We start from the raw sequence: 25953 nt of genomic DNA, 5'->3' as shown, positions 1-25953 counted from the left end.
GTCTACCTGCCTGTCAGTCCATCAGTCTGTCTTTTATTTTCAGGGATGATTAGTTAGAAGGAGGATTGTATGGAGGACAGATGAGAGTTTTGTTCTTCATTGTTGATGCTTTTCAGAAAACCACACATTTTAACAGATACGGGTATAGTTTATGTGTGGGGAGGGGGGTGTTTATCCTGATACATGCAGATTTCTTTTATTACTGTTCTTAGCTTTTAGGACTCCCCAGTCACAGTCAAGGGCAACGCTGGTCCCAGAGAGTTTTGTGGTTAGGCCGATAGACTGCATCTATTTTTTAAGAACTTTTTTGTTGTTTATTTATTTAATGTATATCGGTGTTCTGTCTGCTGGTGTTCCTATGTGTCACGTAGAGTGTGCCTGGTGTTCTGTTGAGGCCAGAGCAGTGTGTTGAATCCCAGGGAACTTGAGTTACAGATGGCTTTAAGCCTCCATGTGAACACCGAGAATTGAACCCGGGTCTTCCGAAAAAGCAACCTGGGTTGCTCTTAACTGCCAAGCCCTCGCTCCTGTCACGTTTTTAAGTGTATCGAGATCTCGCAGTGCTGAGATAGCCCCACAGCTCTATTGTTAGACACTTTCATTAGAAATGGTTATGTCTTCATTGTTTATTAGAACTCTCTGTTTTAGCTTTATATTCTGAATCCAGGAAATAAAGTGAAAAAAAAATTGCTGGTCTTCACAAGTGTCTCAGAAAATATTTGTGTGCGGGTGTTGCTTCGGATCCATGCTTGTTCCATCTCTGAGCTTTTCGGGTGGCAATTGATGAATTAATACTTTACTTCTCTGAAAGGTCTCTCCCAATCCGTCTGGAGCTATGCCAAGAGCGCTCTCAGAAGGTCTTTGGAGGCTCCCAGCATGGCGGGCTAAGGCAGCCATGCTGGTAGGCTCAGGGCCTGCGCCTTTGACGTTGACCTTACTTTTCTCTGTTCCTTAGGTCTTTCTCTCATGACCATTCCTCAGTGGCTGGCAAGATCCCCACCTCACTGTCCACTGTCCATGCCAGTGACATCTTAGCTGCTAGAGTGTGGAGCTGGCCTGTGGGAGTCAAGTAAGTGCCTTCTTTACTATTTAACGTGGTCTTTGCTTACTTGGCAAAGCCATGTAGAGAAACTTCTTAAGGTCAGTTTTTAAAAAGGCACTTGCTTGATCTTGGCAGGCCAGCTCTGCTCCAGCCTGCTACTGAACACCCGCTAGCTACCATGGGGCCGGACTTAGTGAGGTGATGTTACAGATGGGACATTTTTGCTAGGGTAGACCCAAAGGAAGGTAGAATCGACTACCCACTCATTCACTCTGGTGAGCAACTCTTGTGGCAGCCCCAAATACATCAGGTCAAATAGTAATTACTCCGGCTGTCTGTAGATTGAGCGGTTTAAGGGTGACCAAGAGACGGCAGGTTTGAAGCAACTGGGTTGAATGCAAACAGAGTAGGTCTTCCAAGAAAGCCAACAACTTTGGCATTTATCCTAATCAGTTGCTTAATATGTAGAGGGATGACCAGACTTGAGTTTCCGTGTTTACCGCTAAAGTTTGCTGAAACCTGGTGTTTTACTTTTGCAGGTCATCTTGTAAATTTTGCCTATGTAAATTAACACATCCCTATTTTGTCTTAACAACCATGTAAGGGAGAGTGTTTTCCTGCTCTGTCTTTAGGTATTGGTGGTGTGACCTGTTCATGCAGGGGAAACTTGAACGTTCGCAGGTATGTGCAGATCCCGACTCATGAGCATTCCCCCTGCAAACAAAACGGTTGTCTTAGTGTGACTCTAAGGAGGAGACTAGCAAACTATAGCCGGCAGCTGCTTATTTTTATAAATAAAGTTTTATCGAAACCCAGGTCCATTCACTTTCATGTCTGTCTGTCTGTCCTCGTCTAACAATAGAGTTGTGTTCTTACCACAGAGACTATGTGATCTCATAAATATTATTTGGCTTTTTAACAAGAAGCTTGTTTAACTCTAGGAGAAACAAACTTTAAACGCATAAAATTGCTCGAACCCCAGCTGATTTAAAAGCTCCTAGGGAACAAACCAAGAAAGCCTCGATATGTTAAAGTAAATGTCTGCAGTCCATGGAGTGGCGTGGGTACTGTGTCTTTTGAGGCTGGTACTTTGAGAAAGGGTCTGGTGTAGTTCAGGTGGGCCTTGAACACTACCTACTTGAGGTTGACCTTGAACTTTTGATACTCCTGCCTCCACCTCCCGAGTGCTAGAATTTCGGGTGTGAGACATCACTCCTGAATTATGTAATGCCAGGGATAGAACCTGGGACAAACATTCGTCAAACTGAGCCTATGTAGTGTTATGTTTTCTAATGCAAGGTTAAAGAAATGGAAACTTGATATCTAACTTTATCTTTCATTTCATTTTTCATCCCCCTCATGTTTGTGTGTGTGTGTGTGTGTTTGTGTGTTTGTGTGTGTGTTTATGTATGAGCATTGTGTGTGTGTGTGTGTGTGTGTGTATGAGCATGTGGGTATGTGTACATGAGTATGTGTGTCTATGTGTGTGCTTGTGCTTTGTGCTGTGCATGTGTGTGCGCATGTAGGTCTGTGTGTCTATATGTGTACTTGCACACGTGCTGTGTGTGTGTATGAGCATGTGTGTGTGTATGAGCGTGTGTGTATGTGTATGAGCATGTGTGTATGTGTGTGTGTATGAGCATGTGGGTCTGTGTGTATATGTGTTTGTGTGTGTGTGTGAGCATGTATGTGTGTGTGAGCATGTGTGTGTGTATGTGTGTGTATGAGCCTGTGTGTATGTGTGTGTATATGTGTGTGTATGAGCATGTGTGTGTATGCGTGTGTGTGTATGAGCATGTGTGTATGTGTGTGTGTATGAGCATGTGGGTCTGTGTGTATATGTGTTTGTGTGTGTGTGAGCATGTATGTGTGTGTGAGCATGTGTGTGTGTATGAGCATGTGTGTGTATGTGTGTGAGCGTATGTGTGCGTGTGTGTGTGTATAAGCATGTGGGTCTGTTTGTCTGTGGGTATGTGTGTGTGGGTGTATGTGTGTTTAGGCATAGGCGTTCATTCAGTGGTGAGATGTCCTCTTTTAGATTCTCTCAATGTTTTGTAGAATGGAGAGAAAAGGTTTAAGTAGGATAATTGCACAGGTAAGAAGTGAGAATGAAGGACCTCCTGGCTCGCAGAGAGACTCTACAGTTGATCATAGACTTGAAGTCTTGAGTACTGAGGGCTGGAGATGGTCAAGGATTGCTGAGTGGCCCCAAGCAGTGTAGGGCTGCACGAGGCGGATCTCTCGCCCTTTGCCCAGGTTCCTTTTCCTACGTCTTCTATCACGTTAGTGGCTATTTTCTCTAACAGCTGAAGGCCTGTCCACTTCTCCTCCCCACCCCCATGGTGTAAATAAGGACTCCGTGACTTGAAACTACTATTAATATATGGCCTTTGGAATGTTAGCTTTGCTTGGAGGTTTGGCTCGTTATTGCTTAGAAATTACTGGAAGATTGCTGCCTGATGAATTATCAATGCGTGCAGTGTGAAGTCAGAAAGGCTAGACTAGTTAGAATGGAAAAGAAAGGTTTATTCATAAGGCACAAACCTCAGTATTTGCACAGGTAGAATGCACCCCTTGTTTGTCTGTGTATCTGTTTATAGATAGAAAGTGCACATGCATGTATGTGTGTGCACATTTGTGTACATAGCTAGAGCCTTTAACGTGTGACCTGAAAGAAGTTCTGTAGCTACATTACAATGTGGAGATTATGTCTCAAGTGGATGTTTAAAATTTTTCCAGCACTGTTTTAGGTTTTTAGACAAACTAAATTCCTATATTTCCTCATTCCTTATGTTTTCTTTCCTCCCCTTCCCCTCTTCTTATCTTTTTACACTGTCATCCACATTTACTGTAATTAATGAACCAGTCATAATCTTTCAGTACTAAGGTCCATACTTTATTCAGACTCCCTGCCTTTTTCCTTTTTTTATGTCCTGTCATTAAGGGCATGTGTGTTTGTGTGTACACACATACATGCATACATGCAAGCATGAACATGCTAGGCAGCTGCTAAAAATATCCTAAATTGAGTGGCCTCTGAGGACCAGGTGGGGAAGCTCCCCCATGGCAATCCGCTCCTCCGACTGAAAGCTACTCAGAAGTTCCGCCTTCCACAGCCCTCAGCTCTACTCACTAGGCTGCCGGAGGGAGTTCGCACCTTCTCCTCAGTCATTACTCTAACTCACATGCTACTGCAAAGGCCTTGAAATACTTCCTCCTTAAAAGCTTTTCAGTGGCTGACGTAAGCTGAGCACACGCGTTCCCTGCGATGCAGCAGTTCTGCTGCGGATTCCAGTTCTACTGTGAATTTGCGCACAACAGAACTGTGTGCACACAGTCACCAAGGCAGATGGGCAGGAACGTTCATGCCAAATGAAGGGCCACACAGGAATTTTCCACCCGGTCATCAATAGTAGCATGCGAAAATTAGTTGTGAAATAAATGCCCAGGAATATTGGGTAGTGGCCGGAAAGAGCAAACCGGAGCTTTGTGGAAGGAGACTTGTCATCTTAGGAGTATACTGTTGGGTGAAGGGAACCCCATGCCAACATTCTACAGTCTCACTGGCATCACTTTCACACTAGCAAACTAATCCGAGTGTCAGAACTTAGGAGGCCGGTTACCCCTGAGGGGCTGGAGACGTGTTTCTGTGACAGTGAAGGAGTCTGGGATACTAGTAGTGGTCTGTGTCTCTGGTAGGTCCTCGCTCCACAGGTGTGTGCCCACCCCATGACAGACAATGAACTTAGACTTTGCATGTGCTTGGAATTCTTTGAGGGCATACATGTACAGAGTTTAAAAAGTACTCTAAAAGCACCACAGAATTCCCCTGCAGATGTTTAAGGGCTCTACTGAACAAGTTGAATGGATTGACTTTATGGCTTAGGATAAATGGGGCTGGCAGGTACATGTGGATTAGTGGAGCTGATGTGGGCCTGTTTGTACTAGAAGACAAAGTGAGCCTCTGTTTTCTTTCCTAACTGTTCCCAGGTCTGGTGACCCCTTAGAGGAGAGCTTCTTTTCTTCTTGATCTGTGTTACATAGGGTCAACAAGTCTCAATGCTCCTTAGCGCACTTTCTATGCTAAAGGCTTATAAGCCAGGCTGGAACTTGGGTCTGTCAGTGTGTCTGTGTTGCGGTTTTCTGTCCTTCCCACTGACCACCCTGGTTAGATCTGTGAATGAGTCCTGCCTCTCCACATACCAGCACCCCCTCTCAGCATCCCTTCTTGTTTAGTTTCTCATCCCGTAGCTGGACTTGTACTACGCAGGTCCCAACCTCCCTGTTTCCTCTATAATTAGTCCATTTTGTGGCTTCCCACAGATTGGCTTTCCTAAATCGTCAGTGGTGGTCCTGGGGTAGATTTCTTTACATTACTTGCTATGCACATGGCCCTGGGTCCCATCTCTAGCACCACAGATATAAGTAAATGAACCCACCGAACCTGACTTCTCATTTTCCCACACAAAACTATGCCTTGCTACTACCGTAAAATTTAATGCATATCCTGCTTAGCCTGAAGTTCATGACCTTCTATGACTAAATTCTAATCCGTCTTCATCTTTAGTGATACTAGTTTTATTTCGATAAGTAGTAACCAATTAGTAAGTTTTATAGTAATATTTTTATTACTGTATTCTTATTCTTGAGAGACCATTGGAGTAGGTACTCGATTGCCATTATCGAAGGAAATGGGCAGGAGGTGTCTAATAACTTGTCAGGGAAGGGAATGAATGACGGAATTAATTAGGAGCTCAAATACGTGTTCACTTATCTCACAGTTGTTAATGTCTGTCTCCCTGTGTCTTGCATCCTACCTTAAAAAAGAAAAGACATTACAGTGTTGCCTAGGCCAGCTGCAAACCCCCATTCTCCCCTCGGTTGGGGTGGTGTGGGCATTGAACAGGGCTGCTGCCCAGTTCCCCGCTTCCTCTGACCGGCTCAAGTCCCGGATGGCTAATAGTTCCTCCCTCTCATCTGCAGCTTACAGAATGCCCATCATATTAATTAACACCCAGAAATTACTACTTGTCTATTAATATAAGCATATTAGGTATTCACATGTCAATACCAATATATTAATATGCATACATTAATACTTGTGTATTCATATTATATATGATAGTCAAATCTTTTGAACTTTCTCATTTTGAGTCTTTTGTTATCAATTCTATTGTTTGTTTTGGGTTTATTAAGAAGGTTTAATTTCAATTTAAACGTGGAGAGTGACTCTTAGAAAGAAAGAATAGGTACTACAGAGCCTAGAGTGGGCTGAGCTTCTCAAGAGAGTCACCAGAAGCGATAGTCATTCAATCAGTGAGTGTGTTGTTCAGTTAATGATAAGAAAACCCTAGCTAAAGATACCCGACGGGCCTCTGTGTTGGCTCATTGTCATAGTCAGTGATTGGGTTGACAGGGGCCTTCACTGGGAAAGCATATTTCTGGATGTGTCTCTGAGGGTATGTCGAGAGGTAACTCATCTGGGATACCAATTAAGAGACAAAGGCCTGGCAGGAATGCGGACAGCACCATCTAATGAGTTGAGAGTTGAGTAAAGGAAGAAAGAAGCCATTAGCACAGCCGACTCTCCTGGTCACCGTGAGGTGAACAGCCTCCCCTGCCACGCACCTTGCTGCCCTGACATTCTGATCCCCATGGCCAGGCTCGTAGTGATGGAGGAGAGCTTGTGAACCATGAGCTGAACTGCTGGAACCAGGATTTAGAGTCAATCATAACTCTTTTACAGTTTGTCTCAGACATTTGTCACTGTGACGGAAGTCAAACCAACACTACTACATTTCAGACTTGTTCTTGTTTGAACTCACTGAGCCTATTTGACTAGTGGGCCTCATTTTAGAACTGGGAAGGAGATGTTGGGGTTAGAATTGGAGATTTTGTTTTTAAAGTTACTTAAATTTTTACTTTATGTGTATACGTTTCTTGGTCTATCTGTATGTCTGTGTACCATGTGCTCTGCCTGGTACCCACAGAGGTCAGAAGAAGATGTCAGATCTCCCGGGACTCGGGACTGGAGTTAGAGTTGATCGTGAGCCACACCATGTAGGTGCTGGGACTGGGACCTGGCTCATCTGGAAGAGCAGCCAGCGTGTTAGCTGCTGAGCCATCTCTCCAGCCCTGGTATTGTTTTCTGAGGTAGGTACTCAGGCTAGCTGTGAACTCCTGGACTCATACAATCTTCCTACCCTAGTCTCCCTAGAGGCTGGGGTTACAGGGTCAGGCTGTGACTTGTGGATGTGAAACCTGGTCCTGATTCAGAATTGAGCGACTCTTCGAATGCTGAGGTCAACGGCCTCTCACTCTCGCACCACTGGCACCATGGGTGAGGCTACTAAAGCATCCCACCCAGGTTGTATTAACAGCTACCAAATTAGTCGGCTGACTTTTGTCCCCTTTTCCCAGTGGTCAGAACTCAGAGTGGCAATGCCTGGCGAAAGTTCTTTCTCTTCCCGTATCTTCTGGTCTTAGTCATAGTAAAAGGCACAGGTGGCCTAGAGGTGGTCACGAGAAGCCAGCTTCCCAGGGAGAGCCTCTGACTTGCAGCTTTTGCCTCCTTGCCTGATATAACTCCTCCCACACGGGCTAACTGAAGTTACAGAACGTGTGACAGTCTGCTCTCCAGCGCCACCACTGAACATTTGGCTCGGGTCCGACTCCATCTGCTGCCTTGCTTGCTCTGGCCCACTCTGTTCCTGCAGTACTGACCCCTTTCGTGCCTCAAAAAAAAAAGTTAGCCATGCACCTGCCTCCCAGCTTTCTATGCACACTTTTGTTTGATTGGAATGCTGGCTCAGGTCTCCAGCATCCATATAAGAAGGCGAATGTGGTAGCAGGCCTATAGTCCCCAGTGCTGGGAGGCAGACACGGGAGGATTCCCCAGAGTTCCCTGCTTAGCCAGATCTGCTGAATCTGTGAGCCTCGGGTTCAGTGAAGATGCTCTCAAGAGATAAGGTGGAGAATGATAGAGGATGATATTGATGTTGATCTGGCTTCATACACATGTAAACACATGCACATACATGAACATGTGCACATACAGAGTCACGTACATATTAGAATATTATCTTTTTATAACTAGTAGCTGCTGCCTTATTTTTAATTGTTTATTATTGGTTGATTGACTGATTGGGATAGATCTCCCATACTCCCCCCATGCATGTATGGGAGACTGAGGAACCTTTTTGGTGGTCAGTCTTCTCCTCAGGGACAGACCTCAGGTGGCCAGACTTGATACAGACATTCTCTTCTCTCACTGAGCCTTCTCCACAGCCCCACTTTTACCCCTTTCTATTTTATTAAGAAATTAAGCTTCCACTTGGCTTGGGCTGGGGGTAGTCAATGTCCTGACAGTTATTAGCACTGCCAGAGCTTCTTCACCAGCCCTCTCCCTCCTCCCATTTCTTTCTCTGTCCCATTTTTACTTGTGTGGGAATTAGACTCAGGGCCTCACACTTGCAGGCCAACGCTCTGCCCCAGCTACCTCTCAGCCTGGTCTGCTCGACTTTTGGGAGAGCCGTCACCTTCTCCAGCAGCGCTCTAAGATCTCCATTCTTTTCTCAAAGCTAATTGCACATTGGGAAAAACTTTTTTTTCTTTATCAGAGCTTAATTTTCTGTTCTGTTACAATTTTCTCCAGAAAGCATCGTCTAGAAGTTGCTGGTGAGTCTCCTCCCACTTTCTCCTCCTCTTCCTCTTCTGCTCCTCGCCCCTTAACTAGGCCATTAAAAGTTTCCAGGTCCACATTCTCAGAGAGAGCAAAGGTGAGTGTAGATCCCCGTGCCTGTATTTGATATCATGAATCAGGCAAGCTTATTAAACGGGCAACTGGCCTCGTTTCCGAAGAGGTTAAGCTATTCCTGTAGCACCTTGGTGGCTTCTCCAATGGTGCCCTTGGTGAAGGGCCTGCTCCCTGCTAGCTTCCCAGCACGGGTATCCAGGGTAACTTCCACCTGAATGTACAGGAGGACAAATGGCTGACCTTTCACTGTCGTTGAGAAGTACCCCACCCACCAACAAAACGCACTGAAGGCAAGTCTCCAGCCTCCACCCTGCGCTTCCTTCCACCTCATCTGTGTGCCTGCTCACTCTTTAGACCGCCTGTGTCTCCTTTATGTCTGGGCTGGATTCTGTATCCCTTGCTGTGGCATTGTGTGTGGGCTTTGTTTTTGTTTCCATTGACTTTTTTAAAAGCAAGTCTTTGTAATGTATCCTAAATAAATACATTTTTAAAATATGAAAATACAATGTATAAATGTACTTCAGGCTGTGAACATAAAATACATGTGAGACAAATGAATTTTGTGTGTAAAGTTGACTCCTAGCCTGAAGATGTTTCATCGTATACAAGCAAAAACTTGAAAAAGTCCAAGTTTCTGTTCTCAGCCTATGGCACCCCCTTTGACCAGTGAATTCCCTTCTGTTGCGCATGCGTTTCCAGTCTTTTGCTGATTCTTGCAGTGCTAAGGTGACAACCATGTGGATAACCATCATGGCTCACTGTGAATTTTAGGATGTGTTCCTAAAAATGGAAGTTAGGAGGGTTACTCTCTGCCCACATCTTTCTCAACCCGTGTTATCAAACATTTGGATCTGTGACTTATGATGTGAACAAGGTATACCAATGCAAATTAAATTTGTACTTTCAACGTAGCAAATTAAATTTGTACTTTTGACGTAGCCGATGCTGTAGTCTTCCTCTCCTTCCTCCTCCTGCTCTGGGCATAACCCCAGCCATCACTCCCGCTAGGCAGGCGTTCACCCTTGAGTTTTACCAGCCTCGTGGGGTGGCTTCATAGCAAACTGATCTCGTCCTAATTTTGTTTCCGTCTTTGCCTCTCTGAATGCTATGGTCCATTTCTTGGCATATGTTTTCTAGTGGCGTAACTAGGAGTAATATACATCTCTTCGGGTTTATTTAAGGCCAGAAAATAATTACATAGGCTTTCTATAGTTACAGGATCTGCAATGTTTGTTTGTTTGTTTGTTTGTTTTAATTGACACAGGGTTTCACAGGCCTCAGCTAGCTTTGTTGTGTATTTGAGAATGACCTTGAACTTCTGGTCCTCCTGACTCCTAAATGCTGGTATTTTGGAGGTGAGCTCCCATGCCTGAGTTATGTAGAACTTGGGAATTGAACCCAAGGCTTCGTGGATGCCAGGCAGGCTCTTTAGCAATCGAGATCCACCTCCAGCCCAGGTTTGCTGTACATTTAAAAGAATCTATCTAAAAACGTCTATTAGAAAGTTGACCACATTTTGTTTTCAGCATGACTGTGATTTTAGCATAGAATTTCATCAAGGAGCTTAGTTTAAATACTTGGAACCAGTGCAAGATTTTAATAGATTAGAAGATAAATGGAGTTGGGAAATTTTAAAATTGAGTTTGTAGCTAGGGTTTGAGGAATAAAGGCCATTTTGGTAATGGATTTTTATTTTTAAATTGGATATTTGCTTGGTTGCAAGAGGATTAATTATAAGGATCTTCTCCTCTTGTAGTCTCTCAGCTGAACAGATAAATATAGAGCGCCAGTGTTTGGAGAGGGAGCTGTAGAAAATGTGTGGGTAGCTGTTGTAGTTTTGCACAGAAGATAACATCTAGAATAAAGAACAGATGAAAATACTCATTGAGGATTAGTGTTCTTAAAACATCATCAAATCCAGCATTCTCCAGGCCTAGCATTTGGGGCCATTCAGAATCTTGCTCATTTTGCATGGCTGATGATGTACTCCGAGAGCTCAGAGTTCTTTCCCTTAACAGACTCTCTCCACGCTTGCTGCCCTCCTTCCCAGTGCCAACTCTCCCCATCCCTTCGATGTCACGCACCTCTCTTTCCATGCCGTACCCCGACTGCAGGCTACCTTTTCAGCAGTCTGCAGATGCCTCTTCTTCTTCATAAACTGGGTGACTTCTGGTCCAGGTTGATCCTAAGTTTTTCGATTTTGACTCCCATAGCACTGATAACTTTGAGTTTCTCTCTACTGGGTCACAAGTATGTATTTGCATAGTAGTTGAAAGGTTTTAGGGTGTGTGTGTGTGTGTGTGTGTGTGTGTGTGTGTGTGTGTGTGTGTCCTTGAGGGCCTCACATATGTAAAGCACTGTTCTAAATACTGGGTTTATAGAAATGCGCAGCGTACACACTACCCCTGTCTTCATAGTCAGCCAACAAATGAAACAAATAATAAAGAAGCACGTCATCATTTGAACTATGTGAAAAAAAAAACGTTCAAGGACGAGCAGAGTTCTTAGTCGTAAATGGTAGAATCCTCTCTGCTTAGAATAAGTAGAAAAAAGTAATTTTAAGAGTGCTTTGGGGAGTTCACAGAAACCCGAGAATCAGTCTTCGGATATACTCAGCAGGAGCAATGGCAGCGTCCTACCACTGGACTAAAGTCACCGAAGACCCTGTTCTGCGTTTGCACTGGGAACAAGTGTTGGCCCTGCCTGGTCATTACTAAGTGTCACATGAACCACGAGGGCTTCTGCCACTTTCGCTTCCTAAAGAAAGCTAGTCTCACTCTGGTCAGCGTGGATTCCACAAGGCCATCTCCATGATGTCATTTGCTTCTTAATCAAAATACCAGAGTGGCAGGAGATGGCCACATAGCTGCCACCTGTTTGCAAAGATGTCTGGGAAAGTCAGCTTTCGATTTCTATCACAGGCGGCAGACTTTATAAGATGATAATTTCCCCCGACAAAAAGGCTATTTAAAAGAACTAAGTAGTTAAAAACCACGGGGAATTTGGTAGAGTAATTAGAAGATCAATTTAGATTTGAGTAGTTACAGAAGGGCTTACTGAAGGCTTACCGTTCTGGGAAGGACACAGGTGCATTCCTGCTGAGAGACAAGTGCAAAGCCCCTGGCCTATAGTTTGGAGCAACCGAAGGTGGCCTGGCTGTTATATGGGCTTCCAATTGGAGGAAGAGCCGATTGGCTGATGTGTGGTTATGGGTAAGAAGAGGAAGTGTGTGGCAAAGTAACATGGGAGAGACTTTTTGAACTAAAGTCTGAGGTCACTCATCTTACCCCCTTTTCCTCCTCTGAGGTGTCCTGTAGAGAAGGGGGTGGGGACTGTCAGTGTGAATACAGGACACACCTATGTAACTGAACCACCATGAGCTGTAAGATGTCGTGGGGGTGACTAACATCTGTGCTTGGTTCAGGAGACTGACACGAGAATCTAGCAAAGACAAGTCAGGGGGATGAAGGGATGGGAGGAAGGGATGAGGGGGATGTCCTTGTCCCATCCTGATGGGCCATTGTGGTGGCAGTTGCTTACGCTATGCTAGGTCTCCTGACTGCTTCGGTGTAAGTGCAGCCTGGAGTCTCAAAAGTGAGCCTTCAGTTTGCATAATGACCTGGGTGTGATGGCACATGCTGGGGAATCCCAGCGCTGGGGAAGTGAGGCAGGAGGAGAGAGAGTTCGAGCCTAGCCTGGAGATATACCTCAGTGACGGATTGCGTATTGACCGTGCTTGTGGGGTGATCCCCAGCATCACCGTCATGAACAAAAGAATAATTGTATTATGTGGTGAAGTGATTAAAAACCCTGCCTTTTGGACTCCTTTTATAAAAAAAAAAAATCAGTCCTACAGTAGATGACTTACAGTAGTCCTATCAGTAGATGACTTTGCCTTGCATTTGTTTTGTGTGCATGCCTGCCAAGGTGTTCATAAGACATCCTGTGGGAGTTGGTTCTCTCCTGCCACTGCATGGGGCCCATGCTGTCAGGCTTGACTTGGTGACAAGCACCCATACTTGCTGAGCTACTGTGCCAACCAGAATTTCCCTTTGGAAGGCAGAATCTCAACAGTGAGTAAAGTCAGCCCGCTTCCTGCTAAGTCTTTTCCATTTGTAAAACTTGGCCCCCAGGAGAGGAGCACATCCAGATCTACCTAGTACTCTGGTACTCTGTAATGTGTAGCTGCTTTCCTGGTCCCCACCCAGCAGGTTCAGTAGCATGCTCTGTCTCAGCTGTGGCTTTGGGCATCGACAGATACCATTTCTGTTTGAGAAGCACCTCTCCATTTCCCTTTGCCTGTCTTTTAAAACTTATTTGTGGTTTTAGTGCCTGGTGGCCATACCCTGAGAAAGTTGTATTTGTTTTGGGAACAGGTCTTACCCTGTGCCCAGGCTGGCCTTGAACTCTGGGATGACGTCAGCCTGCAACCTTAGCCTCCTAGATAGTCAAGACCATATATCACACTCTTCTCTAGGAAACTTGAAAGTTTTGAAACGAGAAGACAAAACTCTATCCGTATTCTGTGCATCTCATTTAGATGTTTTGTAAGATCGAGTGAGAGACTGCGTCACCCATGTTCCCTGTGGGTGACATTGTGGGTGCAGTGACTTAGTCTGGACAAATCATTGAGCCTTTTCTCCATTATGCAGTGGCAGGATGGCTTCTGCGTTTTGCCCTTCCCTCGGGGTGATCTCTGACTAGGTAAGCCAGTTATCCTGAGGTTGGCTACACAGGGCCATGGAAAAGGAACGCAAAGATGCCAGAGTGCACTGTGCACGGGCGGGGTCAGTGTTCTCTCACGGATATCAGTGTCACGTTTGCGAGAACCCAGCCTTACACACTGCAGCTATAAGTGGCACAACAGCATTTTGTAACTGACCAAACTCGTACGCAATAATATTCCATAATTATAATGACTGAGTTCATTAATAACTTAGTTTGGGTCTCGTGTTTGCACAAGACGGGCTTGCCTAATAGTGCGTTTCCTGGAATGTCTTCTATCCTTAAGCAGGGCAGGACTTTTGGGGATTTTATTTATTTGTTGTTTTGTACTTTCAAACAGGGTCTTGCTATGTAACTCAGGCTGGCCCAAGCCCACTGTGTATAGCCCAGAGTGTCTCCACCTCTCAAGTGGCGGGATCCCAGGTGTCTGCTACTGTGTTTCTTGTTGCAGCTTTCAGTTGAAGACGCTAGGGAGCTTTGTGCGAGCTAATCTTGTCAGTTCCATCCTTGCCCGTGACTGAGTGAGGAGCTCGGCTTGAAGGGAGTTGCACACGGAGTTCCCGTTTGGGAACTGGCGTCGATTCTGGAATAGCCTTGTGTTCTGAGCTGGCCGCGTCATCCTGAAGGAAAGGCTTTTGGATTAGGTCATCTCTTTTCTTCTTGATCCTCGTTTCCTCTCTGTGGAATGTGTTTCTTCATTCTTCTGCCTTGGGAGGACAGAGAAGCAGGTGTGTTAAACCTGGGTGTAACCCGGGAGCGGAAGTGAGATTCAGCAGCCGGGAAGCCAATTCCTTGTGATCTCCCAGTATGTTTCTGACGCTTTTGAGCTGTTCTAGCTGCGGCTCAAGAGACTCGTCAGACTGGACAGAGGTGTGCTGTTCTGGGACAGATGCTGCAACGCTGGATTGGAATAAGTCACTTCAAGACTCACAAAACAGCCAGCTTCGTTTAAACTCAGTACCTCATTATTTGCACTATGTGCCACTTTATGAATCGTAGATACTTTATATATAAAATCTTTTATTATTGAGATACTGTGTATCGAGTCTTGTCCTTATCTATGGATCCTTTATCCTCACCTGCGAAGCACTGCTTTTGGTATTCAAACTAAGAGTTTCTAACTCCGCACGGGGCAGTGGGTATTAGACAGCTCCCACTGGACTGACAATCTCTGTCTCCTCTCTAACAGCAGCTTTCTGCAGAGCTGGTCCACATACGGTGATGCTTGCCCACGTAAATTATATGGTACAGTGGTTTTAAAGACACGCAGGTTCTCTTATAGCACCATTGTGTTTTAAATTCTAGAAAACTTTCAATGGTCAGTGCCTAGTATCACTTATACCTAGACCCTGGCAAAATCCCATTTTTCTTATATTGTAATTTAAACATTTAATTTTATCTGTATGTGTGTGTGTGTGTGTGTGTGTGTGTGTGTGTGTGTGTGTCTGAGTGAGGAGGTCAGGAGAGGGCATCAGATTTTTGGAGCTGGAGTTGCAGGTTCTTTGTGAGCTGTTCCTCTGGAATAGCAGGGTTTGTTGGTAACCACTGCTCCATCTCTCCAGCCTGCTTTTCTCATTTTTATGAATCTTCTTTGAATACTTCCTTGAGTAGACGCATGCACTGGACTCTTTCACTTAAACTTGCTTTTAGGATTTATTTATGCTTCCTCCTTGCTTATCAATACGGCATCATATGAATATGAATATTTCATTTATGTATTAGTTTCTTGATGCCCACGCGGGTGTTTTCCATGTTTTTCTTTGATATGAGCAGTGTTGTTGAGCACGCGTGTGTGGCTGTTTTGTGGATGTGTGTTTTCATTTCTCTAGGAGTGGAATTGCTGAGTCACAGGATTCCTCTGTGTAGAGCTTCGTGAAACACTTCCAAACTGTTTTCCAAAGCATTTGGCCATTTAAAAATTCTCCAAGTACCATATAGGAGAATATAGGAGTACCATATAGGAGAATATAGGAGTACCATATAGGAGAATATAGGAGTACCATATAGGAGAATATAGGAGTACCATATAGGAGAATATAGGAGTACCATATAGGAGAATATAGGAGTACCATATAGGAGAATATAGGAGTACCATATAGGAGAATATAGGAGTACCATATAGGAGAATATAGGAGTACCATATAGGAGAATATAGGAGTACCATATAGGAGTACCATATAGGAGAATATAGGAGTACCATATAGGGTCCGCGGCTTACCCCTGTTTTTGTTTTAGCCTTCCCGGCAAATATGAAGTGGCCTCTCCCTGGCGTCTCTCATTCTTGTTTGTTTCATATTGGGGGTTGAATCCAGGTCTTTTCTTTTGATCTTTCCAGATAGGGTTTCTCTGTGTACCCTTGGCTGACCTGGGACTTGCTCTGTAGACCAGGCTAGCCTCGAACTCACAGATCTACCTCCTCTATCTCCCAAGTGCTAGGACTTGGGAGCTACCAGGGCCTGACTGAATCCAGGTCTTTGTACTTATCAATAAGCATCTCTTCTCCTTACTCTCTCAGATCGCCAGTGTGAATTTGATTTGCATTTCCTTACTGACTGACTATACTGAGTGACTTTTTACGTGCTTATTAGCTATTTGAAGTTATTAAAAAATACATTTAAAATGTAGCCTGTAAAGTATTTTTGGAGACTTATTTATTTTTGTTTATGTGTATGGCTGGCTGCTTTGGTGTGTGTACAACATGCATGCGGCACCAACAGACGCCAGAAGGTGAACTGAGTACCCTGGCATTGAGTTAGCTTCTGAGGGGCTGCTGGGGATTGAACCTGGGTCCCCTGGAAGAATAGTCAGTGCTCTTAACTGCTGAGCCATCTCTAACCTCCCAAATTAGTCCATTTTAAAATCGGATTACTTTGTATTGTTGGGTTTTAAGAATAAGAACATCTTTCTAAAATCCTTTATTTCATTATGAATTAATTAAATTAGTTAATCCATTAATTTATTTGAACTGATAACTTACAGAATCATTTTTCAAAGAAGGCAGTGATGTCCTTTTCAGTGTCATTCAGAGCCTTGGATGCTATTACCAAGAGAGTGTCATAATTAAAGCAATCGAAATGGAGATCATTGATGTGCAAAGACAGACAAGAGGAAGAAACTAAGAGGCCCTGGTAATACAGAGCAGGCAGGAGAAGACCTGGCGAACTGAATTTAACGCGAAGGGTTCCCACTGATGATCTGAGAGAGTCTAACTCATGGGAGCCTGAGCAGGTTTGTTCCAGTGCTCACTTTATCCAACAGCTGATGCTGGTTTCTGTGTCTCCTTAAGCACAGTCCCTTATCTGGAACACAGGAAACACATCCATCAAGTATTGCGAGGTCTCCTGTGTGCAGCTTTGACTGTGTGCTTGTTTTCCTTCCCTCGTGAGGAATGTGGATGTTTAAAGAACTCGAAACTAGTTTAACTAGATTGAGATAGCGATTTACATCTGTAGCATATACTTTATCCCAGCCATAGCAAATGTAGCCTATCGGTTAGCTTGATTAAATTATGGGAGAGACCATCTATGAGATCAAAATAGCCGTTCTGAGTGCCTTTTCTACACGCAGTGGCCTTAATCTGGGTGTAATCTTTCAGTAAGAGCTTTTGTGGCCATTTCTACAAAATGGAGAAAGTATAAGGCAACAAGCTGTGGGGAGAGTGGGAGGGAAGGCAGGGAGAGCTGGGAGGGCACAGGCTTTGGTACCAGACTCTGCTTTCTGACCCGAATGACGTTGGCCAACCCATGTTCATGCGTGCAGTGTCTTCTCACGTGAAAAAGGGAGGACCACAGTTTGCCTTGTTCTTGTAAGATTGTGAAGCTACCACAAGGCAGTATGTAAGGAGCCTCTGGGCTGGTCCTTGGCGCACACAGGCTCCTGTGGAACTGTGCTTGGTGGTACCATCTTTTAAAAATGTTTTACAATGATGTGTCTTTGGGGAAGAGTCAGAAAATCTTACATTGTTTAAATCGGATCATGCCAACAAGCCTTTCTGGTAATTTAATTTTATAAAATGCACATAAAGCAAGTCTGGTTTTCTTTCTTGAAGGATTTTTTTTATTGTGATAAAATGTGCTTATTTAAAGAGATTATTTTTAAAGTTACATTTTACAGGGCTGGGAGATGGCTGGCTCAGTAAAGTGCTCACTGTTCCAGCTTGAGGACCCGAGTCCAGTTCCCCAGCATTCACATCACAAGCCAGGCACTGCCACAACCCCGGCTCTGGGAAAGCAGAACAGAGGTGGGCAGACCCCTGGAGCTTCTGGCCAACTGGCCAAGCCACGTCAGAACTCTAGGTTCAGTGAGAGACTCTGCCTCAAAAAAACAAAAAACGAAAAAACAAAACAAAACAAAAAAAAACAGGGTGGAGAGCAATAGAGAAGGCTATCCAATGTCAACCGCTGACCTCCACATGAGCATGCATGTGCGTGTGTACCCATACATGTATATATGTATATAAACACAGGCACACAACCACACACACACACACAACCACACACAGACTTACAGGAGTATATACACATACCACCACACATACAGGCGTATACCCTTCCCATTCCTCCCCCCCCACAACCAGATACACATACAGGAGTGAACACATACAACCACACACACACACACACACACAGAGGAGTGCACATGCACAGACAGGAGTATACTCTACACACAACCACATATATAGGAGTATACACACACAACCCTCCCCCCACATACAGGAATATACCATGTACATACAACCATACACATACAACTACACACACACACACATATATCCACATCCACACACACACACACACACAACCACACATACACACACACAACCACACATACACACACACATATACACAAAACCACACACAACCACATACAACCACACACACATATTCAGGAGTACACTACGCACACACAACCACATGCACACATAAACACACACACACACACACAACACATACACACTATATAAATTGGGGCTGGGCATAGTGGCTCACACGTTTAATCCCAGCACTTAAGAAGAGGCAGGAGAATTGCTGTGAATTCGAGGCCAACCTGGGCTACATAGCAACCTCCCAGATAGTTGGGAATACATAGAGAGACCCTGTCTCAAGAAAACAAAATAATAAAATTAAAAGATATTGTATCTTTGTCGTTGTTTGCGTTGTTCTGTTTTTGCCACTTTTGACTACTGTTGTTGTTTGGTGGTTGGTTGGTTTGTTGATGCTGGGAATTGAACTCGAGGCCCTGTGTACACGGTACCGCACCCTCCGCTCCTCGCTGTTGTTGTCAGCCTGACTATTAGACTTGCACACGGCTCCCATATCTCTTCCGAATGATGTTGTGTTAGCTGTTATACTATTTACTAAGTTATTTTTGAGAAATTTGAAATTTTTAAGTTAACGTGTTCAATATTAAACCAAGACTTTAATAACTTTTTAATAAACAAGACTTGCATTCTCATACCTAAGTAAACTTATAATTGATTAAACAAAACTGTGAAGAATTTTAATAAAAGGATGGAAGTGTCTAATGAGGGGGGTTGCAGTTTTAGTAACCATGGTAACAGCAGTAAGTGGAAATGGTAGCAGCTGTGAGACAGTACACTTTCTCCTCGTCTATTCACCTTTCTACTGATGTTGTTTGTTTTGTTTGTTTTGGGGACAGGGTATATATGTAACCCTGGCTGTCCTGGAACTCTGTGTAGACCAGGCTGGCCTCAAACTCACAGAGATCTGCTTGCTTCCATTTCTGAGTGCTGGGGTTAAAGACATTTGCCCCAATGCCCAGATTAATCATGTTTTGTTTTCTAAGTTAAACTGTGAGAATACTGCAGACTTATGTAACGGTGAGGAGTACTGTAGAGTGGTCTCTATACCCTTAACCCGTCTTCTCCAGTGGCAACATTTGCCTAATTATAGTATTACGTCACAAGCAGCTACCGCCATCACTCACCTGTCTCGGAGTGACACTGTCCTCATTTGGTGTGGGCCCTGCTTCTAGTATCACAGTCAAGGCACAGAACAGCAATGGAGATGGAGGCCAGGGAGAGCTTGTCTCCGCAGGCCACAGGTCCTGCGTTCAGATCCCTGGGTGGGAATGGGGAGGAGCTGTTGTACCAAATATTTAACCTCAATCCAGGGCTTCTACACCACCTTTAATCATTCAGTTCCCAGATAAAAAACACACAACCTTTATATGTATAATAAGCCTTAATTAGCTGGACAGCTATCTACCCTCTAAACTGTTAGAATTTATCCCTCCATTGATAACCTTGAATTATAACTTGTCATATTCTATCTGGGCAGCTCTTAACTCCAGTTGGCCAGCCGTCATAGCCATATTTTTATGACTCACCTAACCCATGATGCCTTTTCTTCTCACTCACTCCTCAAGTTGTGGTCTCCTCAGACCCTAAGCCCTGGAACCCTAACCCCACCTCCCTCTCTTCTGCTCAGCTAGTGGCTGTAGGCATCTTTACTTAGCCAATAGTTTTAAATTAGAGGAGCAAGGTCACATTGTACTTTGGATTCTCTCCTCCTTATGGGCAACCAGGCCATAGGGGCCACTAGTTACCATTATAATACACAGCAAAGACCAAACCTCAACAAGGAGCAAAAAGGTACGGAACAAATCTGTCACCTGAAACCTGCTCAGGTCGTTCTATAACCACACTGATTTCTTTCTTTTCCACTCTTCCTCTTTTCCACTGAAAATCTGTTCTCCGTTTTTATAGATTTGTCATTTCAAGAATGTTATAAAAATAGAATCGCACAATGCATAACCTTGTGAGATTACCTTCTTTCTCTTAGCATGGTAGTAACCTTGTGACTCATCCAAGTTGCTGTCTAGACCAGTAATTTACTCCATTGGACAATTATTGCAATAAAATATGGGCAATCTGTTTAACATTTGCAAGTGTACATTTCAGTGACAAGAAATTCACCATCTGTTTAGGGAATACTCCCATCATCCTCGGTAACAACTTCACTTATCAAGGACTCCTCTCCCTCCACCTCTTTCTTGGTAACCTTTACTCCACTTTCCACCTCAAGGAATTTGCCTGGTCTACATACTTTATGCAAGAGGAATCATACAATATCTATCTTTCTGAGTCTGGCCTACTCTACAAGCATAATGTGTCCAAGGCCCATAGATACTGTGTCAAACAGTATCAAACTTTTACTCCCCTTTATAACTAAGTAGTTCTTGACTGTGCAGTACTTTTACTAATAACATGGATGGAATATTAATGATTTGCTTGGCAATCCATAAATGGCATGGGTTGGCAGTTATGTTAAAGTTTTGAGTTTTCCAAATAGAGATGGACGATAGTTATGGGATAGACTGTGTTCGTCAAGCTGTGGGAAGCACTGGTGTTAAATCCATATGTGATTCTCACACAATAGGCTAACCATAAAGGAATGTGATGTGGTTCAGTTACAATGCGATAAACACCTGACACCCTCCCATGATGACCTCGGGCTGCAGGCGGACTTGGGCTCTGTTAGAAGAAGTGTAATGGAACATGGACTGTGGTCCAGCCTTGGCTGTGTCCATGGCTGGGCACCACCATACTTTAAGGGTTAAATATTTAAAATGTGTGTATTTAAAAGAAAAACCAGGATGATTTTATAGGAAGCGAGTAGCCACTCACTAGATTCAGAGCTTAGTGGTCTGCCTGGATCGTCAGGTCTTGGTCACAGGATTTCTGTGCACCGACCGTGATGAGCATGTGAGGGTGCATTGCTGACTGTTTAACACCAGTGACTTCCCAGCAGAGGCAGACAACGTGCTTGAATCTGCATAATACCCTGTGAGTCCTGCACATCGGAGAGTTTAAAATAATAGAACACGGTACAGTTTTGAGTTTAAAGCATTCCTAGTTGATGGGACTGCAGAAAACTCATTTTCTGTTATGTATGTCTGCATGTAATTTTAGCTTTTATAGTGAATATATTACTCCATAAAAAAAGCAGTGCTCTTGTTTTGCAAATAAACAATAATACTTTTAAACAGCCACAACACAAGGAACTTAGGTCTAAGGATGCAGCTCCGATGATAGTGTTTGGGTTCAATGCCTTGCCTTGCATAAACTAGGTGTGGTGTTGCATGCCCATAATCCAGCAGAAAGTGAGATAGGGAAATCAGAAGTTCAAAGTTACCCTCAGCCCTATGGTAAACCTGGGCTTTATGAGACTGTCTCTAAAAACTCTTGCTGAAGTTGCAACAGGCTAAAACCTGTTGCTTGAAGTTCTTAAAAAAACAAAACAAAAACAAAATTAAAAAAACCCTTAGCAAGTAAATAGAAATCTTTTGTTTGTATCAGCATTTTCAGATGCTGGAGTTCAGAAAACAGTGTGCTAAGGTTTCTTTTTGCTCTCTCTTCTTTCTCTTGTGTCTTATCCCTCCCTCATTCTCTCCCAAGGCAAACCACAGAAACTAGACTTCATTCCTCTTCCCCTAGCAAGAAACCAGAACCTTTCTTCCAAAGCCAGTCATAAAACCCACAAAGCATTAATCTTCCCCTGCTGATCTGTCCTACAGCTAGCCATAAAGATAAGGCCATAAGACCAGCTCACAGGGGTCTTGTCCCAGCCTTTGGGGGGAGGTGTTCAAAGCACTACCAAGGGAGGGAAAGAAGCAAATGGACACACCATGGCCAATAGTCTTCCGTCATGCCTTTTTGTCTAGTCATAATTTGACACGGCTGTCTGTGAGTCATCAAACCTAAGCCTAAAAAAATGTGTGGTTCTCGCTTGGTCTTTGGGTCTTCAATTCTGTAAAATTATGATCAAATACACATGTTCTGCTTCTCTCCTGTTAGCCTGTCTTCTAAGAATGTCAGCCCTCAGTGTCTGGGGTGGGCAGGAAGGTCTACATGTGCTCTCAGACCCAAGTGCACACGTGGACGCTGGGTTGGGATATGCGTGTTTTCCTTTTGCCTTTAGCTTGTTTAGTGCTAGAGAAAGTCAGGCTTTGGCAGATCATTCTGCTTGCTCAGGGTTACCTCCAGCCTCCGGGTTTGGATTATTAAGTAACTAAAAGGAAATCCTGACTAATTTCTGTGATTCATTTCCTCCCCGACTGCTGCTGCCTAGCATGGCTGTAATGTCAGAGGCTGCTAGTTCTAAAAGGAAGCGAGGGGGAGAAAATGCTGGTATCTCTCCTGAAAATATTTCCTGCTAAGGCAGACATCTTTGCTTTCCCTCAGATGGCTTCTCTTACATCCCTCAGAGACCAAGGGCTGGCCCCTAATGCTTGTTGAGTAAGCGGGACTATGACCAGCTCTTGCCTTCTGGGAGTGTTTAGGGAAAGTGTTGCTAAGATACTTAAGTCAATACGTTGTAAATGAAACCCCAAGCCACACCCTCTTCCTCCCTGTTAATCTTAGTAAATGTTAGTTTAGGATTTGGGGGTTATTTAAATGGTTCAGGCACCTCAATTTTACTTAAAGATTTAGGAGGCTTTATTGTTGCTTGACTCAGAACTTGAAAACTGAAATGACGAATCTGGCAGGAGCAGATTTGAACATCACCAACATCACGATGTGGCCGGGCGCTTTGGGTGTGTGTAGCTCTTATTGAAAATCATTAGTAGCAGCTCTTCCTGTTCAGTTAGGAGTGCAGTGGTCCTGGTGTTACTGCAGATGCACAGGAAGGCAAGTAGACAGAGAGGGAATAGGACTTTTTACCCCAGATCTCTCTTCAGGTTTTCCGTACTTCCCTCGGGCGCTTTCAAATGTCAGAGCCAGGCCTGGTAGCACTTGCCTGTAATCCCATCTCTTAAAAGGCAGGAGTAATTGGAGGTTAGGGTCAGCCTGGGCTACATGAGACCCTTTCTGAAAAAAAAAAGTACACATTAATATATATGTATATGTATACACACATTAAATATGTATACACATATATTTTTTTAAAGGAGGAAATACTACCACCCTCTGGGAAGTTATCCTGGATTGTAGCTTTATAATTAAATAAAATTAAGTTACTTTTTTTTTTGTCTTAGGATATCATTAATGTAGCCCAGGCTGTCTTTCAACTCTTCATTCTCTTGTCTTCGCCTTCTGAAGCTCTGGGATAACATGGCTGTGTGGACATGCTTGACTCCTGAAATTAGATTTATTTTAACTGATATATAAAAACATCAAAGCAGAGAGTGAGGAGGAGTGTATGGGAGAGTTTGGAGGACAGAGAAGGGAGAAATGTTGTAATTAAATTATAATCTCCAAAGAAGATGCCTTACATCAAAGCGGGACTCTCATATGCTCTTAGGATTGGCGCTGCTTTGCCAGTGAAGAGACTTTTCATGCCTTTGCCTTTGATTATCGTAGGCCAGCCGTTTAGCAGTCCCACGGTAGATAGTTTTGGCATTGCTGTTTGATGTCTGATATACTATGATAGGAGGAGAGAGTTTTCTTCTAATATTAATCTGTTAATATTTAATCAGAATGCTTTCCTGGGCTGGTTGTTTTTGATATTTCTAAAGTTTCTGCCAAGATCTGTTTGTTTTAAAGATGTTCCCCAAGGTTTTTTTGGGGGGAGAGGGCTTGTTAATAAAGTGTATAGAGTATATGATATGTATAAGACGGCAGCTCTAAATGGCCATAAAAGTTTTCTTGACTTTGTTTTCTCTAAACTTGAGAAACCCTCAGTTGTTACTGTGGGAGTTGGGACGCTGTGGCAGTTGTAAATGTCTCGGGCTGCTCTGTGTTCTGACGTGTGTTGGCAGTCGGGTGCGGATTGGTGCTGGGGTTGAACGCAGACCTTGGGTTTGCTAAGTCCCTCCTCTAGCACTAACTACATCCAGCTGGGTTTTTTATAGCAGCCTTGGTGCTCTGATTCTGTGTCTTACGAATCACCCCCCGTAAGTACTGTTTGACCAAATGTTAACGGAACAGTTTCTTCTAGCACACTGTGTCAAATGCCAGGCAGCTCTCTGTTGGCACCAAGTTATCTCAGATCATCCATCATCCAAATCGTTTAAGCGATGTTTCTAGAGTGATAACAGAAAGAGGTGGCACTGGAAATACCAGACCATTATTATCACGTTAGAGAGACCGTCAGTTACCTACAGTCCACCACCCCGGCCCCAGCCCTGTCATCACGTCTGTGCGTGTGCTCTCCGGATGTGGAACTACCAGAAAACATCCCTACTATCTAATTATAATGGTGTAACCTTTGACCAAATCCTTCCACCCTTCTGGAGATATTTTTTTAAATTCCTAACACTATAACCAGGTGACCCACAGCTTCTCAACCCACTTTTCCCACTAACCCCAGCTCTCTGCTAAACGCCCTTCTATAAGATCGCACAGGATTTGTCCTTCTGTGCCTCACTTTGCTTGACATGGTCCCAGGTTTATCCATAGTTGTGATTTTGTTCTGGTTTTTTTATATATGCATTTTACATTTTTTTCTTTTTCATCTTTATTAACTTGGGTATTTCTTATTTACATTTTGATTGTTATTCCCTTTCCCGGTTATTGGGCCAACATCCCCCTAACCCCTCCCCCTCCCCTTCTCTATGGGTGTTCCCCTCCCCATCCTCCTGCATTTTACATTTTTAATATTTTTTTGTTTTTTATTTTTTAAACTTATTTATGTATCCACTTTACAACCCAATATCAGCCCCTCCTCTCCTCTCAGGACCCCCTCATGCAAGTCTTCCCCCCATTCCACCTTCCCTTTTTGAAAAGGGGAAACCCTCCTCTGGGTGTTACCCCCCCCACTAAAACCTCTCCCCCTTAAACATCCTCGTAATATTCGTTTTTACAATAGTTATCTGTCGACGGATACTTAGGTTGATTTTATGTCTTTCTAACTGTTGTGAACAGTGTTCACAATAAACACCGACTTACAGCTGTCATTTCCTTTGGATATGGTCAAATGTGTTAACATGTGTTGTAAAACATAAAAGTCCCAGGAAAAACAAAGAGTCACAATGTAACAGCAGAAATTCTTTTAGGGCAACACAGGAACAAAAGTGGTGGCATAGAGCAGGAACTTCATTCACAGAGCACTAATTTTATTTAAAGCTAACATTCTGTATTTCTCTGTGAAAAGGCTCATTGTTAGTCCTTGATCTCAGATTCTGAGCATCACAGGTTAGCCTTGAACTCACTATTGTAGCCCAAGCTGGGCTTGAAGTCTTCATCCCCCTGCCTCAGCCTCCTGGTGCTGAGATTACAGATGTGCACCACCATGTCTTGGTATGGTGTTAAAATTTAAAATTAGAATAAAGGAAATAGTTTCTAAATTATATTACTACATATCTATTGTATTATATATATTAATTATTATAGTCCCATGCAGTATCCTCTAGGAGTTCTTTAGAAGGGCAGCTGCCAAGGGCACTGTTTCCCTTCTACCTTCTAAGTTCTGACCTGATGTGCTCACCAGGGCAGCAGGCAACTGTCATGCCCTTGGCTACTCTGTGT

The 25953-nt window shown here is 43.8% G+C and overlaps 1 protein-coding gene across 2 annotated transcripts in view; it reads left to right on the top strand.

Annotated features, from left to right (window-relative positions):
- Mcu (mitochondrial calcium uniporter) overlaps positions 1 to 25953 on the top strand; it is a 164693-nt gene that overhangs the window by 14128 nt on the left and 124612 nt on the right. The window contains exons 2-3 of one of the 2 annotated variants that reach the window (XM_087597257.1): positions 956 to 1069; positions 1675 to 1723. Coding sequence (XP_087453383.1) covers positions 1697 to 1723 — 27 coding nt within the window. The 5' untranslated portion in view covers positions 956 to 1069; positions 1675 to 1696. 2 annotated transcript variants of the gene reach the window in all.

Source organism: Rattus norvegicus, chromosome 20 (genome assembly GCF_021556685.1).
Source record: "Rattus norvegicus strain SHRSP/BbbUtx chromosome 20, alternate assembly SHRSP_T2T, whole genome shotgun sequence".
In the NCBI taxonomy this organism is placed as follows: domain Eukaryota; kingdom Metazoa; phylum Chordata; class Mammalia; order Rodentia; family Muridae; genus Rattus; species Rattus norvegicus.
This window is presented reverse-complemented; position numbering and strand designations above follow the sequence as displayed.